Source organism: Mastomys coucha, unplaced genomic scaffold (assembly GCF_008632895.1).
Source record: "Mastomys coucha isolate ucsf_1 unplaced genomic scaffold, UCSF_Mcou_1 pScaffold23, whole genome shotgun sequence".
NCBI lineage: Eukaryota > Metazoa > Chordata > Mammalia > Rodentia > Muridae > Mastomys > Mastomys coucha.
In genome coordinates, this window is record NW_022196906.1 from 116,000,997 (window position 1) to 116,020,276 (window position 19,280).

General features: G+C 44.2%; 1 protein-coding gene and 1 long non-coding RNA gene across 2 annotated transcripts; one reads left to right on the plus strand and one right to left on the minus strand.

Moving 5' to 3' along the window:
• Window positions 1-2,362: 2,362 nt before the first annotated feature.
• On the minus strand, window positions 2,363-10,645 carry Higd1a (HIG1 hypoxia inducible domain family member 1A). Its single transcript, XM_031343342.1, has 4 exons — window positions 10,368-10,645; window positions 5,655-5,773; window positions 3,014-3,148; window positions 2,363-2,516 (listed from the first exon to the last, which is right to left on the minus strand). The coding sequence occupies exons 2-4, from the start codon at window positions 5,749-5,751 to the stop codon at window positions 2,467-2,469; spliced, it is 282 nt and encodes a 93-aa protein (XP_031199202.1). The 5' UTR covers window positions 5,752-5,773; window positions 10,368-10,645; the 3' UTR covers window positions 2,363-2,466.
• A 95-nt stretch (window positions 10,646-10,740) lies between these two features.
• LOC116072096 lies at window positions 10,741-11,895 on the plus strand. Its single transcript, XR_004111312.1, has 2 exons — window positions 10,741-11,421; window positions 11,726-11,895. It is a non-coding gene; the product is annotated as an uncharacterized LOC116072096 (long non-coding RNA).
• Window positions 11,896-19,280: the final 7,385 nt, after the last annotated feature.

Below are 19,280 nucleotides of genomic sequence, written 5' to 3' on the forward strand. Positions count from 1 at the left end.
GGGAACTAATGCCAAGCGCTTTGGATGAAAGGGACTTAGGATACGCTGACAAGTAACTGGGCAAGAAAAGCCAGAAACAGTCACGCCACACTCCATTGTACCCAACATTAGGACAAGAGTTCCATGAGAAGCCAAAGTAGAATGAGTTTCCTTGGGGAGTCTCCGGATCCCAACCCTGGGCTCAGAATCCCAGCCACTCCTCTTGCTTCTATTGGCAGCCACCATGTTCTGCTGCAATCACTTACTGCCAGCCTGCTGGGACCTTACCCGACACTCAGTACCGGCATAGAGCAGCAGCCATGTACTGGATTATGGATGCTTGGCATGCTAGGCTAGGCCCCTCCGACTTCTGTTTTCTCTAATCCTGGACAGTGTCCCTACCTTAAATGAGGAAGTCATAGCTATCTGGCTCAGAGTGGCAGAACCATGAGTACAGGTGGCATTTAGTGACAAATTCTCAAAACACAGAACACTGTTAAAGCAGGAAGCCAAAAAATTGAGAACTTTCTCAGACTTTTCCAGCAGCAGCTAGACAGGAGCATAGTAGCATGGCTAGTCCACACTGTTATGTCATGGATGGGAATACAGAAAACTGACTGGATCAGGCGAGACAGTTCATGATTAGGACCATGAGAGTTGCAGACTCTTGCTTAATTGTATTAAATACAATCAATCACTACTGCCACTCCAGTTTCACAAAACTGACCAGACCAAGAGCCTAACATCTGTTGGCACCTGCCTTGCTATCATGGACTCTTCTAAACTGGCACAGTAAAAAACAAAGCCCTATGGCCAGTCCTGTAGGCAGCACAGCACAGCACAGCACCTGGAACGCGGCTCTGGAACCCAGGCCTGTCTGTGACATGGGTACTATCATCTAGATTATTAGTTTAACCACACTCTATGTTTAAGTTCTTAAAGGGCCAGCTCAATGACCCAGCAGGTAAAGGTGCTTGCTACCAAGACTTTGAACCTGTTGATACCCAGGATCCATAATGGGAGGAAACTGACTCCTCAAAATTGTCCCATGACTGCTGTTCCCACACAAGTAAGAGATAAAAGGAGGGCGTTAGAAAGATGGCTCAATGGTTAAGAGCAAGATGTGCTCTTGCAGAGAACCCAATTCAGTTCCCAGCACAACTGTGTATAATTCCAGCTCCAGGGATGTTCAATGACTTCAGCCTCCAAGGGCACTTGCACATAACCACATACACACTCACAAGGACACATAATTAAAAGGAAAACTCTCTCAGAGCAGGGTGGGGCACACAGTAAGTACCCACCAGATGGCAGCACCCAGTTCTAGCTGTAGATGGCCTCAGTCTCACTATGGGTACTCCGTTTTCTAATCTTTGTGCCTATCTAAGGAAGGATTTACTTTTTCAAAACTGAAATAAAAACAAGACATCTGATACGTTCAGACTTATTTTAATAATAATACATATGACATCTTGTCTCTATGGAATGTGAGTTTGGGTTGGACATGGATCTCACATTCTGTATATCCAAGTTTGTGTGTAATGTCTCGAGAACCAGCACACCCACCGTTTACCTCTCACGACGGTACTTTAGTAGACACAATTCTTACAAAGTGGACACACTGCCTGCATTAGGCCATGCATCTCCTTTATCGTGTATTACAACTTACAGTACTTACTTCTGCTGGGGTTCAACTCAGTAGTATAAGACTTGTTTGGCTTATGTGAGACCCTGCATTTAATGCCCAGCACCACAAAAAAGAAACAAAATATCTCTATTTTTAAGATGTTTAAAAATTATCCTATTACCAAGCAGCAAAAATATAACTTTGCAAATATAAAAGAGCTAAACCAGAACCTACAACCAGTTTATAGGTGTGATTCTAATAAACACTGCCTTTCTGTAGCTCTTATCAGCTTTCCAGGTTGTTGCACACACACACACACACACACACACACACACACACACACTCACTCACACACACTCCCTCCTACTTAGTTATAGGGACTTTATAAGCTAGTTATATTTCATGGACTCTTCAGTGTTTTCAGAAGCCAACAAACCTTAAAACTTGATGTTCTGAAGTCAGCCCATAGGCAGACAAGATAAATGAAGCAGGGCAAACAGGATTCTTTCCTAACCCTCCCGAAGCATGGCCTAGTCTACACATGGTGTGTGTGTCTGCACTCTCAGCTGCCCTTTTTACAATGACTTTCATCATAAGGGTGTAAGGAAAACACTGTGACCAACTACTTTCAGGTGACAGATTCCTTCTGTGTTACCTGGACTCCCCTGAGTGACCTAGTTAGTGAATCAGTCACTAACAGTTTGGTCACCAGGCAAATCAAGCTGGCAAGAAAGTAAACCAATATTCAATACCGTGTTTTGTCTAAACCCACATGTTATTTATTGTAGACACAAACACATAACCTCAATATGAGACGTCTAACTAAAGCAGGCACTTCCCAGACCAAGGCGGCAGCTCTTCTAAGGCTTAGGCTTGGCCCAGAACTCCTTATACATGGAATAGCCCATACCTAAAAAAAGAAGAAGAGAAGCATTAAAACATCTCCTTCAGCATTCAGAAAACATACTGCAGTCTACAGGACAGGGCCAGTGTGAGCAGCTCACTGTGTCACACTGTTTTAATGAACAATCAGTATTTACCAGGCAATTTTACAACCTCCCCCCCACATTATACAAGATAAAGTCAGTAAGTCATGATGCCAGTAAAAGCATGTGCATTTTACAATCTTTTCTACCTTTCTAAACTCAACACAACCGTCATATCCTTCTCAGAAAACTGTTACTATTAACCTATGCTCAGATCTGAGCGATGAAACTGAGTTACAGAATAAGGACTTGCCATCACAAGAGGCAAAGCCTTGTCACTGCTCTAATTAATTATTCTTCCATAACAAATGAATCAAAGGTATTTTCAAACTGTTTTAAGATCGGCAGTAAGTATTTACTTTGCTTTGTAAGGAAAAGCATCAATGAGAAAGAGAAATTTAAGAATGTCTGTTGAACTTACCAAGAGTCATGGCTCCCACAACAAAGCCCTGGGCTGCTACACGCATGTGGATTAAGTGAATGGACATCTTAGTATTTCCCCTGCTCTTCAGTTTGTATAGTCCATACGCAACGATCGCTGCAAAGCCTGCCATTCCTGTGACACAGAAGAGTAGAAGAGACTGTGTTAGATGCACAAGAGAGGAACCAAGACAATTTCAACATTAGTCATTGCACTTTCTGCTATTTTTGTAAGGATACTTTATCAGATCATTAATTAAATAACACACGAACTAAATTTTCAATCTTTTTTGCTTTACAAACCCAAATCTAGAATTCACCTCGAACAGTAAGCTGGCCTTGAACTTCACCTGGCTCTGCCTCTTAAGCACTGGGTCTTATGTATCCCAGGCTGGCCTTAAATTTGCAATCAACAGTAGATGAACTTGAGTCCTCCTGCCCCTACCTTCCAAGTGCTGGGTTATAGCATGTGCCACTATGCCCAGCTAATGGTTACTTCTGAAAAAAAAAAAAAAATGTGGGTTTATGGAATAAGTAGACAGATTTAAGAATGCTAGGGTCAGTGAGTTGTCTCAGCAGGTAAACCTACTGCCAAGCTGGACAACAAGTCCAATTCCTGGAACCCAAGATTTTTTTGTTTTTGTTTTCTTTTTAAAGTTAGATGTGGTGAGCATCTGTAGGCCCAGCAGCACTCCTATGGGCAGGTGGAAGGTGGAGATGGGAGGCCATAGGCCAGCTAGCCTGGGGCATGAAGTGCAGAGAAAGTAAGAGAGAGCTGCCTCAACACAGTGGAAGGAGAGAACCAACTCTCCACGGTCATCCTCAGACCTCCACATGAGCGCTGTGGCACAGGCACATACGTACACATAGACAATAGCAAAGAAATGAAAATTTAATTTTAAAATAGACCATATGGTCTCTCAAACGTTTAGGAAATTTTGACAAAATACATCACACATTAGGCCACAAAAAAACATTGAATGCAAAAAAGGTTAATACCTAGATACATAACCTAAAACTAAAATTAGCAGCCAATACACACACACATACATACACATACACACTAAAGAGGCTAAGCTTGTAATTGGGCTTGGATGTTAAAACAGAGCAAAGGAAATTAGGAAATAACTGTTCCCACTGAAAAGGAAGAAACAAACAGAGGAAAACAGTACTACTCTTAGAGTAAATAAAATTTGTCAGACCCAAACCAGAAAGTTGTAGGAGAACCGAGAGAGTGGAAATCCAGCTAGCCTTTTCCCGTTGGTGTTTTCTGATGCATCTATGAGTAACTGTCTTACTTGGCTTCAGTGTGAACGGGACACTCTACAGCACTGCTTCCCAACCTTCCTGATGCTACGACCCCTTCAATACAGTCCTCATGTTGGGGTGACCCCAACCATAAAATCATATCTGTTGCTACTTCATAACTGTAATTTTACTACTCTTATGAATCATAATGTAAATATGTATGTTTTCTCATGGTCTTAGGTGACTCCTGTGAAAGGGTCAAAAGCCACAGGTTGAAAGCCATTGCTAAGAGTCAAGTGAAGGAGTCTGAACTGTGTGGTCACGACTGTGAGACACTGTCTTGACTGACAGTGGGAGGGCCCAGCCCACTGTGGGTGGTGCCATTCCTTTTGGGGCAGGTGGTCCTGGGCTGGAAAAATAGCTAGCTGAACATGAGCCTGCGGGTGAGACAGCAGGCTGTATCCATCCATGGGGATCCAACTCCTTCAGGTTCCTGCCCCAACTTCAATGAGACTGCCACCTGGAAGTACAGATAACCTCTTTTCCTCTTCCTTTTGATGATTTTGGTGATGGATTTATCACAGCAACAGCCATATAACACGGACAGCAATCTTCCCCCCTAATTGGTCTAGTTGCTTCTCATTTGATTTTTTTGTGTTCCCTGTGCAGATAATTATATGGCCCACAGACCAACACAGTTTCTTCCTAAAGTATGTACTCAGCTCCTGCCCTGCCCTATGCAAAATGTCAGGCTCTCCAGGCAACAACAGCAGAGTTCACACAGATCCCCGATCAATTCCCAACTTTAAAGGGAATGTTTCTAGTGCTTTAATACTAATTATAATTTGCATCTGCTTTAAGTGAATAAACCATTCCAATTTACTGATTTTAGAATTTCCATTGGTGGTCATACTGCTGTTTCATGGGACGAAGGGCCTTCATGGACACTGCATGCCTCTGTGACTGACCTCAATACAAACTAACTGCCAGAGTCTGCCTGTGTTACCACACATCACAGGTGAAAGAATGCAGGGTCCTCTAGGAAGCATCTACAGGCTTGTGCTTGGTCTATCTTAGATGTCTTTGCTGGCTTTCACCCCAGTCCTTTTAGTGCTAGAAACCTTAATAAATAGGGTTTCTCTGTCTTGAGTCCTGAAAAGTTTCTGGGTCAGAAGGTGGTCTTGGGATCCCCACACAGCATGGGGCACTGAAATAACAGTCAAAAGTCTGAATACATACAGAACTTTTGTGATGAGATTTATATATTGATCTTACCATATTTCAACAAAATAAGAAAAAAGGTATTTCAGGATCTACTCAATATACAAATTTTATCACGCGTCCATTGCTCCAAGCTCGAAGCAGGCTGATTATCAGAGCATCAGCCAACTTACCAATAGGGACAAACGGTGTCTCCTTAGCTTTCCGAATAAACTTAGACCCCTGACCTTCATCATATGAAGAGAGAGAAAGGTCTGTGTTGGTTGACATTGTGATTTCTTGAAAACTCTTCCTGAAAGAAAAAAAATTTTTTTGAGGTTGTGTAATTAAAAGCACTTAGAACATTATTAATAGAATGAACTACTTGGTTAAAGAAACTTGGTTTCTTTAAAAAAAAAACCAGAAATAGGAATGTCTTCATTTTAATCCTGTGTGGGCTGTGGGGCTGCTTCAGACCGTCCCCAGCAGCTGACTGAGATTTGCCCTGAGCTCTAGCAGAGGCATGGTTTTGCCAGCTGCAGAGAGTTTCTGTGATTGTGTGACGTTTGGGATTCTGGGAACTTTTTAGAAGGCATAAGGCCCCAAGAGGCGGTGTGGTTTATCAAGTAGTCACATTCAAAGAAATGAGGAGAAATCAGATATCCTGACAGCAAAGATCAAACTTGTCCCTAAGGAACTCAAAGCCCCTAGTCAGCAGGAAGCAGTCTAATGATGTCACCCTTCCCCCTCTCCTTTCTTCTCTACTTAGTGTTAGGGGATTGAAAAGGCAGAAGAAAGCAGCAGCCACAAAGAAGCTACAACTATGCCTAGTTCCCATGGTATCTGTTATCTGTGAACTTGAAAAAATAAGTTTAAAACTAAACTTTCACAACTAAAGAGAATTTTATATATTTATTCTCCCATCATTTTGCCTTCTCTCATGTAACAACTTTTCCTTTAACATACTGGGAAAACAGCAATATTCTTTTAAAAAAATGTGTAGATGTCTGTGTATCTGTCCAAGTACCCAAGGAGGCCAGAAGGTGCTGGACCCTGAAGCTGGACAAGACTGAAACAGCTACTCACACATACGCTTTCATGTTCCACTGTATAGCTTTGGGGTTTTCTTGTTTTGTTCAAACAGGGTCTCTTCACATAGCCCTGGCTGCCCTGGAACTCAATATATAGATCATGCTGGCTTTGAACTCAGAGATCTGCCTGCCTGTCCTCCTGGGAGATAGAATTAAAGGTGTGCACCACCATGCTGCTGGTTCTTCCTTCCTCTTTTCTTCCTTCCTTCCTGCCTTCTTTCTAGCTGAGGTTACTACAAACAACACAAAACAACTCCCTCAGGCCCTTCTTATTTGATGTCCACGGGGTTTTTCTTCTGATTTGCCTACCTTGTACATACCTTTCTAAAGTTCCCCCGCTTCCCTTTTATAACATCCTTTTAAGTGGCACTCAGAGAAGGCCAGTCTGAGTTCTATGAGAAAAGGAGCAGGACAAGAATTCATTCTGCCATCACAGAGAGCAAAGGTGCGAATCTCCAACTGGTGACAACTGCTATCCACTCATTAGCATATAATTCCTGACTCTTCATGTGCAGCAAAGCCCTCAAAGAAAACCCAACTCTAATGGGGGAATGTTCAGTTTGAAAAGTGAGCTCATCTCTCCAAGCCCTACACTCCCTAAGGAGAAAATACTGTCGTCAACAAAGAAAACTAGCTAGCTAGAATATTCAGATAGAACTAAGACTTTTCTTTCTCCTTTCCTTTTTTTAGTACTTCATTACTTCCTAACACAATATACCCTACTAAGCTTTTGTATATCCAAGGCTCAGTAAGCTCAGGGTTCAGGATGCTCATTACATTTGCAAAATAAAACAAATACCAGGACTCAGAGTCTGAAGGAGGAGGCTCTTGAGTTCCAGGCCAGCTCAAAGCATTTGCAGAGCTGAGAGCGCTCTGTCAAGACAGCTTCCCTTTGCCTGTCTACTTCAGTTTCCCCAGCTAGCTGGGTTTTGCAGGTCTGCACCTGAATTGGCCTCCTCTGAAGGTCCTCTTTGTTTTGTTTATAAGCACTTTAGCTACACCCTCCTACAGAACACTTACAAACACCTGTTTGATTTCTTGAAGCCGGGGTGCTATACCTGCCCTGCTAGCGTACATCCCCATGGCCTGCACATAGTAAGTACTTTTAAAGTTTAATCAGGCAGTGTGAAAACATCAAGCTACATACACCCAAGTGCCCATTTCCTTTTATTGTTCTTATACAGCATCTATGAAAAATAAAATATCCTGAGTGGGTCTTGATTCCTTGAAGCCACAAGAGCCAAAAATTATCAGACAACAACCTACTTTAAAAACATCCCTTTGTGGCCTGGTAGGGTAATACATGTCTTTAATAGAGCACTCAAGAGGGAGAGGCAGGCGTATCTCTGCATTCCAGGACAGCCAGGGCTACAGAATAGAGGGATTCCATCTCAAAAATATAAAACAAAACAAATCTCCCTTTGTGTTTATGCCTCCTGAACTCATCATGTGAGAGGCACCTCTACTGTGCTGGGGATACAGCCCAGTGACAGACCACTTGCCTAGCATGCTTTGAGGTCACAGGTTAGATCCCCAGTGCTGGCAACAAACACACCATAAATAAGGAAACAACCTGGCATCTGGCACAGCTGGCACCTTTTCCCCATTTCCTATGTGGATAAGGACATCATCCAGTGGGTTCGTGGAGCAAAAGGGGAAGAGAGATGACAATCTCTTTACTTTATATAAAAGAACAGAAGACACCCATCCCTTCCCTTCATCACCTGTGCGTGATACAGATTAACAAGCTGGAATGTGTGGGGCATTTGACCTCACTTTCAGAATGTTGTTAATTTCGTAATGCGGTTAAGAATTGGGAGCCATTATTTCTCTTAGGGGACTAGTGATAGCCAGAGTGGTGGTACATGTCTATAATTTCGGCACTCAAGGGGTAAGAGGATCATGAGTGCAATGCTAGCCTAGGCTGCACAGCAACACCCTGTTTCAAGACAACAACAGAAATAATGAAATCAAATTTACAAAAGACGTCCATCAGGCATGACTGGGCAGATGTCGGGCAGGAAGCTAAAGATGAGTCTGGAGCTCAAAGAAAGCCTCATGGATAGAGCTGTAATTACATGACCCAGCGGACGGAGGCATTTACTCCAATGCAATGGTATGAATTTGTACCAATTATATATCCATTTGGCTACCAGAAAGGGCTACAAAAAGATGAGGAAATGGAAGAGAGTGTGGCGTGGTGGCAATTGCGTATAATATCAGACTAAGGGAGGCAGAAGATCTCAAGTTTAAAGCTAGCCTGGGCTAGCTGGAGGAGGAGGAGGAAGAGGAAGAGGAGGAGGAAGAGGTGGTAGTATTCATGAACTATAGCCTAGTAAGTGAAAAGGACATGCTTTAAAACTCAAGGTCAATAAAGTCAAATCATAACTTGAGAGTAAGAAATGAAGTAAGAGATGATGATCAATATCCTTATTTTACAGGTGGACAAGTGGGTTTGAAGGGTCATGTGGATTGTTCCACACTAGGAATATATTTCTGGAAGGGTGGGATTAGAACCTGACTCCCAACATACAGTCCACAGTTCTTTTGTTTGACAATTTATTTATTGTTACATGAACACTTTTATGTTACAGGTGCAAATCTGAACTGAAAAACTGTACATCACACCTATAGTTAAATGGGCTACTCTCTCTTCAGTTAAATTATCTAAAAACTTCAATTCCGATTTAAAAAGATTTTTTTCCACTAGATTTTCTTTTATTATCTCACTCAATGATTGACCTACATCTGTCAGAAAGTAGAATATATTATTTTTAAGTCAGCAATAACTAGATATTCAAACTTAGTTTGCTGAGCACATTATTATTCTGTAAGGCCAGGTATGATTACTGACGACACTTTTCCAAATGCATGGCAACCTAGAAGAGGTAAATAAGAAAATGGTTGGGCATCAGGTAGTATAAGAGCCGAAGACTCTTGCCTGCATGCCCCTTTGGTCCCAAGAACTATTATCTAAAACAATAGTTTCAAATTCTGATTTTGCCTAAGTTACCTGTCAGCAGCAAAATGGCTGCTTTGAGATTGTGATTCAAACGGCCTGGGGCACGACACGAGGATTTGTATCTTTAAAAAGCCCTTTCAAGTTATACTGTGCAGAGAAGTAAAGACCTCCTAGCACACTCCAGGAGCACCGAGGAACCATTTGAACCAGTCAAGAATTTGCATCCAAATTGGTCAAGCTGCAGAGGGCCTCTGTAGTCCCGGAAGCAGATTCCCTGGGGTAGGGATCGCCCCCTCAAAGAGAGGACGACTGCTTTCCACCCCAGGAATCAAGAGGAAAGCAGAGAGCGCAGAGTCACCCGGCGGCGGGCACACCTGAACCTTAGCGGTGCTTTTGTGATCTCTGCGCCCCGTTCCCTAGTCAGGGGCGTTCGCATTCCGCCACAGCCTCCCCTCCTCCATCCGGTGACACAGGGTCATCTAAGGTCAGCGCAAACCCCTGGTGGTGCCCGGGGAAGGCCAGGCCGAGGTGCCCCAGCGCTGTGCCCAGCCCTCACCTCCCACCTTCTCGTGACCTTGTCCGGACTCCGAGGCCGGTGCGATCGCGCTCCCTCTCCCTCTCCCTTTCCTCCCACTGCTCTCGGGATCCCCGAAGCTGGCACCCGCCTGGTCCCCGTCTGCCATCGTTGCCTTCTCCCCGACTCTCGATCCCTCGGCCGCGATCCGCTCCACAAGCTCCGGCCTCGTTCCTCCGGCTCCACAGGCACTGGCCGACGGGGACCCCGAGTCCTCCGCCCTCCCGAGGGTCCCACACCCCGCGGCCCTCGCCTCCCGCCCGGCTTCCGTTTCACTCACTGAGACCCGGCGTCCCTTCCAGTCCTACGGGCTCCAGGCCGCCACCCCTAGTGCGAGAACACCGGCTTCGCCCGCTGCGGCCACCGCTTGCCCCAGCCAATCAGAAGCCAGCAGCCGGCGAGCCCAAGCCGGACTCCATTGACGTGCGAGGGGCGGTGGGCGTGGTCACCCGTAGCGCGGCGCCCATTGGCTGGGGCGCCGGCCCCTGTCCCTGGAGGCGCGCGCTGTTCGTGTCAGACGTGAGGCCTGGGCGGCAGAGCTGGCGCCCTGCCGCCCCGCTGCCTCCTGCCTCCTGCCCCCGGGTTGCCGCGTGGTTCTCGCGACCCGGTCGCCATGCTCCGCGAACGCCACGCACGCGCAGGCATGTCCGGCTTAGGCGAGCCGAGCGGCCCGCCCGGGCGGGAGCATGCGCCGTCGGGGCTCCGTTGGGTCCCTCCCTGGAGCTCGCGGTGGTCGGAGAGCTGTGACCTCACCCAGGCTTTGGGAGGAGTCTGAGGGGCAGGCAGCTTCCGGGGCGGGGCTTCGCGTGGGCTCCAGGGAGGGCCGACGCCGACAGCCAGACTGGGACGCTGTCTGTCCAAGTTAAGTGTCTGAACACGGCGGCCAGCTGAGAGACGTAGGCTACTGGTGGCTACTCAACGTTGAGTGACTTCAGGGAGAGGAACAATTGTCTCCTCATCCCAACTAGAGCTCCAACCACGGACAAAAGAAAGGATTCCATCTTGTCTAGCCTGCGCATCCCTTGCCCCTTGCCCGTCCCGAGGCAGCTCGACCGAGGGCTTCTTCCCTTTGTTTACCGATTGTATAAACTGGCAAGGGGAATCTTGGTGAATCTTCTAACTTCCCCATACCTCAATGCTTCTTTTCTTTTTAAACTAATTTTATTGCATTCACTTGAGTGAGCATTGGCTGGAGTCAGAGGACCACCTTTGCCAGTCGCCTCCTAATATCTGGATCCTGGGGATAGAAATCTGATTGTGGGATTTGGTGGCCCTTACCCAGTGAACCAACCATCTTATTGGGCCCTCAATAACCTTTCTTGAATTTCCTGAAGGTTGGTGTAGTCTTATGAGCTACCTTCCAATTAACTAGTTATGACTGAATATTAAAATTTTGTATTACCATTTTATTTATTGTGGGGAGGGGCACATGTGCTATGGCAAATGGGTGGAGGTCAGAGAACAACTTGAAGGGGCCTGTTGTCTCCCTTGCCCACAGGTTCCATGGATCTAACTCAGGTTAAAAGTTATTTGAGTTAAGTCATATGTAGAAAATATTTTATGCTATACATAATAAAACTCCATACCTTGTGGCTGGAGAGTTGTCCCAGTAGTTAACACTTGTTATTCTTTTTGCAGAGATCCAGGTTCAGTTCCTGACACCCACCATGTGGCCCCCAACCACTCCAACTCAGTGGAACCAACACCCTACTTTGTCTACTTCAGGCACATACACATACACGCAGGGAAAAAACACAAATGTATTTTTAAAATAAAACTTTTATGGTGGTGCACACCTTTAATCCTAGCATTTGGGAGTGTACTGGCTGGTTTTGTGTGTCAACTTGACACAGGCTGGAGTTATCACAGAGAAGGGAGTTTCAGTTGGGGAAGTGCCTCCATGAGATCCAGCTGTGGGGCATTTTCTCAATTGCCCCTTGTGGGTGGTGCCATCCCTGGGCTGGAAGTCTTGGGTTCTATAAGAGAGCAGGCTGAGCAAGCCAGGGGAAGCAAGCCAGTAAGGAACATCACTCCATGACCTCTGCATCAGCTCCTGCTTCCTGACCTGCTTGAGTTCCAGTCCTGACTTCCTTTGGTGATCAACAGCAATGTGGAAGTGTAAGCTGAATAAACCCTTTCCTCCCCAACTTGCTTCTTGGTCATGATGTTAGTGCAGGAATAGAAACCCTGACTAAGACAGGGAGGTAGAGGTAGGTGGATCTCAGAGTTCAAGTCCATCCTGGCTACAGAGCAAGTTCCAGGACAGCCAGGACTATACAGAGAAACCCTGTCTCAAAAAACAAAAGCGAAATAAAATAAAGCCTAATGTACCTTGGATATGTGGCAGCTTTGTGTCTTTGAAGGTGTGCTCTTTGTATAGTGTGCTGAACACAGCTTTGCTGAGCAGGAGTCAGTGGTGGTAGATGAAGAAAGACCTGACTAGAGAAAGCACGTTCCATAGGAGATCGGCAGTGCCCTGCTCTGAGTTTCTGCTGAGGCTGAGCCTTGCCCGGAGTGACTCTGTTTTGTACATCAACACTTTGTTCCATTTCAAAGAGCTCTTGCTAAGGCAGGGTACTTACCTGAGTAAGTAAATAACCACAAGATATTATTACAAAGAATATCCAGCTGTGTTGCACAAACGACAACGCATGGACATATTTACACAAATGAAAAAGCACTGTCTTAGGAAGTCATCAAATTAAATCAGAACACTTGGGCATATCAAAACCAGGCCCACAAGCTTAGCAAACACACTAGATGAAAGAATGATGGAACTCCCTCACCTGAGTCATAGGAAATGAGGCAGTGCCGGGCATGGTGACACTTACAGCCCTAGAACTTGGGAGTCTGAAGAGAACTGCAAGTTTGAAGCCAGCAAGGCTATGTGGTAAAACTATCTCAAAAGCAGGGAGACCTTGCTCTGGAATTTGGCCTGTCATTGGGTCAATCTGTGTTTGCCACTGTATGGACTCCTGATTCTGTTTCAGGGGCTTCAGCTGAGCCCCTGCCTGACTTGCCCACTAGAACTATAGAGTTGTCTAGAACCACTGTACACCTAGACAGCCTAGTACTCTGAATAGCTCTGATGATTCTTTGATGCCTGTCTGTAATGATACTGCCTGCATGTCAACTCTCTACCTGTGATAGGGCCTCTCTCAAACCTGTGGTGGCCATAGCCTTTGCTTAGTAGTTCTAGAATCTTTGTAATTTTATGTGACGTGGAATGTGTAATCTGAGAGTTAGTAATATTAGTAACTAAGATTGGAATAGAGGGCTGGAGAGATGGCTCAGTGGTTAAGAGCACTGGCTGCTCTTCCAGAGGACCAGGTTTCAAATCCCAGAACCCACATGGGAGCTCACAACTGCCTGTTACTCCACTTCCAGAGGATCCCAGACCCTCACACACACATACATGCAGGCAAACACCAATGCACATTCAATAGAAATAAAAAGGATTGGAGTGGGATAAAAGAACATGAGTGGTGGTCATGTTCCCAAATGAAATCAAGACTACTTGGTGCCTTGAAGCTTATGAAATGGACGTAGCTTATGGATTTATTGTTATTCAAAAAACTCTTGACATTGGGGAAAGATATAAATGTGATTATGGTATAGCTTGCTCACAATATTAAAATTATCCTCATTAACCAATAATGAAGATAAACCTAAAATCATTATGTCCTTTGATCCTGTAAATATAAAAGTTAACACTAACAATGACTAAAGCATATAATTTAGCTAACTTGACAGTTTCCAGAAAATGAAATATAGGCTCCTTTGGATCTGAGTGAAAGTCCCAAGTTAGCAACATACTAACAGTGACCCTGGGCTTCTTAAAGATATCACTATTTTTTAAAAAATAGGATCTCATTATATAGCCTAGGCTGGCCTCAAACTTGTAATATTCCTACCTCAGTCTCATTCTTGTTGGGGTTCAGGTGGGTACCACCACACCTGAGATGTCACTTGATTTTTTTCTGTTTATGAACTATGAGTACCAATTGTGAATGAGGACCTCATATCTGGCCTGAAAAATGTAGCTTTTGTGTGACAAGGCAGACCTCATCCTCCTTGAGAGCCTCTGTAGAAAGTACATGTATCTATTAAACCAATTACTTACAGAAACAGGGCTGGTATACTACCTAGGAAGTCAGGGCCAGTGAAAGGCTCAACTCACTGCCAAGCCCAGTGACCTGAGTCAGACTCTAAGGACCCACATGGTGGAGCAACTCCTGGAAGTTCTGTGTCTTCCACACACATGTTGAGGCATGTAATATCTCCTCCTGTCTTAGTTAGGGTCTTACTGCTGTAAACAGACACCATGACCAAGGCAACTCTTATAAGGACAACATTTAGTTGGGGCTGGCTTACAGTTTCAGAGGTTCAGTCCATTATCATCAAGATGGAAACATGGCAGTGTCCAGGGCAGGCATGGTGCAGGAGGAGATGAGAGTTCTACATCTTCATCTGAAGGCTGCTAGCAGAATACTGACTTCCAGGCAGCTAGGATTAGGGTCTTAAAACAAGTGACACACCTACTCCAACAAGGCCACATCCTCTAATAGTGACACTCCCTGGGCTGAGGATATACAAACAATCACACCGCCCCACACAAAATAAATAAATGCTTTTTTTTTTTTTTTTTAAGCTGGAACTCTATAGAGATGGCTCAGCAGTTAAGAATACTTGCAGCTTTTGCAGAAGACCTGGTTTCAGTTCACAGTGCACATGTGGTCCACAACAATCTATGACTGCAGTTCCAGGAGTCCTGACACCGTCTTTGGGCACTACTTACATGGTGTATAGACATTCATGCAGGCAAAACACCCATAACGTAAAAATAAGTAACAAGGTCCTGGAAATAGTACAGTTCAAGATTGTAAATAGACATTTTTTTTCCTGTAATTGGGAAAGCTGCTACAACAGCCAGTAAGTTTTAAGACAGAAAAAGAACTTCAGTTTTGTGCATATTCAACTCAATTCTCTTAAACATTTAGGAAGAATTTTTGTTTTGGGATGAAACAGGTAATTTAAGGAAAGTTAGTGTGCAGGACCCCTGCAAGCATAGCTGTGTGTATTTGATCCTCAAATTCTTTCTCTTTGGGCTGCTGTTACATTCTGCTTGGCAAGGCTTTGTTTGTTCAGATCTCCTTTGAAGTGATTTGAATTTCAAAGGGGAGAAAAAGGCACAAATTTTATTTTTGACCTTTAGTGCTGGAGAAGGAACACAAGGCCTCAGCCTTGGCAGGCCCTCCTCTGGGCTACATCATTCCTCAGTCCTTTTTTGTGGTAATTGGGGATTGAATCCAGAGCCTTACACAGGACAGGGCAGACAAACACTTTCAGCTATACATACAACCCTCTTCTTTACCTGATTCTCCCTGCCACCCTTCTTTTTCTTTCTTCTTTTCTTTTCTTTTCTTTTCTTTTTTTGAGACAGGATCTCATGAAATTGCTCAGGCAGGCCATGAATTTGATGTCCTTCTGAGCTCCTGAGTAACTTGTGTTGTGGGCTTGTACTACCAGATCCGGTTACTTTTGGTCTTTTAAGACAAGATTTCACTCTATTCTGAGCTAGCCTTAGAACACTAGCCTAGGCTGACCTTGAACTCACAATTCTAGGGCTACAGGTATAAGCCTCCAGTCTGAGGTAAGGCTTATCTTTTTGTTTGTTTGTTTGTTTGTTAAATTTTGGAGTCTTAAAAAAAGATTTTATTTATTTTTTATTTTTTATTTATATAAGTACACTGCAGTCTTCAGACACACACTAGAAGAGGGCATTGGATCCCATTACAGATGGTTGTGAGCCATCATGTGGTTGCTGGGAGAGCAGTCAGTACTCTTAACCATTGAGCTGTCTCTCCAGCCCAAGGCTTATCTTTTGGCAAATGTCTAACAGCTTTTTTAGTTTAGGTTAAAGGACAAAGCATGAGAAAAAGCTACTGTGGTACCTCAAACCTGTAATCCCAGGACTCAGGAGGCTGAAGCAGGAGAATCATGGGTTGGAGGCCAGCCTGGGTTACATTAGTCAGACTGTCTTAAACAAGGAACAGGGACGTCTCAGCAGTGAAGCACTTTCCTAGTTTATGTAGACCTCTGGCTTCAATCCCCAGCATTGCAAAAAAGAAAAAGAATTACACAGCAGTATGTGCAGGTACTTCCTCACTTCTAAGCATACTTTAAAAGACTTTTCTGGGGACTAGAAGATGGGTTGGTGGTTAAGAGCGGGAGGTGATCCGGATGAAAATGGCCTGACAGGCTCATGGGGAGATGTGGCCTTGCTGGAGTAGGTATGACCCCATTAGAGGAAGTATGTCACTAGGTCACTAGGGGTGGGCTTTGAGGTTTCAAATGCACAAGCCAGGTCCAGTGTCTCTCTCTTTCTGCTGCCTGCCAACCTATCCAGATGTAGAACTCTCAACTACTTCTCTAGTACCGTGTCTGCCTTCATTCCATCATGCTTCTTCCTACCAGGATCATAATGGACTAAACCTGTGAATGTGAGCCAGCCCCAGTAAAATGATTTCCTTTATAAGAGTTGCTGTGGTCATGGTGTCTCTTCACAGTAACACAACACTGACCAAGACAGAGCACATACTGCTTTATCATAGGACTGGAATTTGAATCCCAGCACCTACATCAGCATCAGGTGCTTCACAAATGCCTGTGATTCTATCTCTAATGGATCTAATGGTCCCTCCTGACACATACACACACACACATACACACACGCGCACACACACACACACACACACACTCATGGAAGCGGATAACACAATAATCAAAATAATCACAATTATTTGGTTAGAGATAGATGTAGCTTTTCAATAAGTTTATTGGTACTTGATAAAAGCACTGAATTAAAGAATCAAACTGAGGGATGCTGACATGGCTCAGAGCATGGAAGTACTTCCCACCAAGTCGATGGCCTAAGTTCAATCTCCAGGACAACCAAAAGTTGTTTTTGACATCCACATTTGTACTAAGGCCTGTTTACCCACACACACATAAAGAAAAGGAAGGAAAGAAGGAAGGAAGGAAAGAGAGAGAGAGAAAGAGAGAGAGAGAGAGAGAGAGAGAGAATAACTTTGAAATAAGCCATTGCTGTTATTAAAAAGATGTAGTTGGTAAGCCAACTTCGTATACTCCCTCTTTTGAAAGAAGGCCCAGATGTGTCACTGCCCTGTCCTTTCTCTGAGAGTTGTACACCACAGTGAGTAACAGACCAGGCCTGGATCTAGAACTCTCAAAAGGCTACATCTCACGGAACCAGAGAGATGCTTCAGTAGTTGAGAGCTACTCTTCTAAAGGACCTGGGTTTGATTCCTAGGGTCCATATGGTGGCTCGCAGCTGTCTATAACTCCAGTTCCATGGGATCTGAAGCTCTCTTTCAGCCTCTTTGGATACTAGGTACACATGAGGTGCACAAACAAAGCACCATACACACAAAGCTGCAGTTTGCTATGCAGCCACTTAAAACAATCCTGAGCTGGATATAGGTTCCCCCATGCATTCAATGCTTTATAAGGATTATACAGTTAGAGAGATACAATATAAACCTTAAGAAAAGTTTCAAAGAACATATTCTACATTTTTCTAAACATTTAGATCATGTTAGTTATTTTTAAATGCTTTAAAATTGTCTAATCCATTTCTCTTCTTTTTATGGGAATGCCAGTTTTGAGAACTTAAGTGTCTGGTTTAGATGACATACAGACCAACTCTAAGTAATTAATTGAGCTCTCTCTGGAACCAGTTTGAGGACACATGCTCAGATCTGTGAAGTGCCAAGCTTTGGTAGAAAGGACTGGCAATTTCCAGGCTTCTTCTGGTTCAAACTTTAGTTGTAATGTGAACAGTGCTATAAATTTTAGTGTTAAGCAAAGTAAAACTTTATAGTTCATGTTTTAGCACCAGGACTATTGGGACAAATATGAACAATGAAAGAAAAAAAAAAACCAAAGTAAAAGGCTGCCCAAGTGCAGTAGTAGCCTTGTTTTGAGTTTATCATCTGTCTATCTATCATCTATCTATCTATCTATCTATCTATCTATCTATCTATCTATCTATCTATCATCTGTTTCACAAGGTAGCCTGCTACTTTTACATAACACAATCTGTCCTTGAATTTTAGACAGTCTTTCAGCCTCAACTTCCAAGTTCTGAGATTACAGACATGCACCACCAAGCCCATCTTTGGTCTGTTTAAATAGGGCTCTTAGACTGGCAGTGTCACATGACTGCATTTATTCTGTGTCATCCATTCTAGAGACACAAATTCAGACACTTGCCACTCTGGCTCAGTATGCCTTTGTTCTTTTTGGCACCATTTAAACTATACCATTCTAAGCTGACTGGAGCAGAATGTGAAATTTGTTCCACAGTGAGGTAATGATGCTTGCACCCTATCACAAGTAACCCCAGTCTTGTTCTGGGCCCCTCGATCCTCCCCTCAGTCCTCCCCCAAAATTGGGACAGATGCTCCCTGCGCTGACACCTGCTGTGATGACCAGGGACTGCTTCTGTTTGTGCCAGACTGTGTGAGGTCCTGTTACACACTGGGTGTAATAAATGACTCTCCTGCTAGGCATCGAGATGCAATGTTGTGATTCAGGGGGTTTTGTGCTCTAATACTCCACCTGCAGTATTAGAGGTGGAATCTGGGGCTTCACCCATGCCAAGCAGGCACACTGTCACTGAACACCCAGGGTCCAGGAGATTCAACAGGGTTGTTCTGCTGTCCTTGGCTCCGTACCATGTTACAGCAGTGACAGACACCTATCATAATTCAAATGTAATGGATAAGAGATTAGAAGGTACATCATCCTACTCTCCTCACTATAGATAATTAAATTTTTAGAAATGTATTTATTTATTTATGTGGGGGGAGGGAGGAAAGAGAGGAGGGAGATAAAAGGAGGAGAGAAAAGGGAGAGGAGAAGAGAGGGGGGAGGAGAGAGGGACAAACTGTGTGTGTATGTGTGTGTGTGTGTGTATGTGTGTGTATGTGTGTATGTGTGTGTATGTGTGTGTCTGTGTGTGTGTGCGTGTGTGTGCGTGTGTGTGTATGTGTGTGTATGTGTGTGTATGTGTGTATGTGTGTGTGTGCATGTGTGTGTATGTGTGTGTATGTGTGTGTATGTGTGTGTGTGTCTGTGTGTGTGTGTATGTGTGTGTATGTGTGTGTAT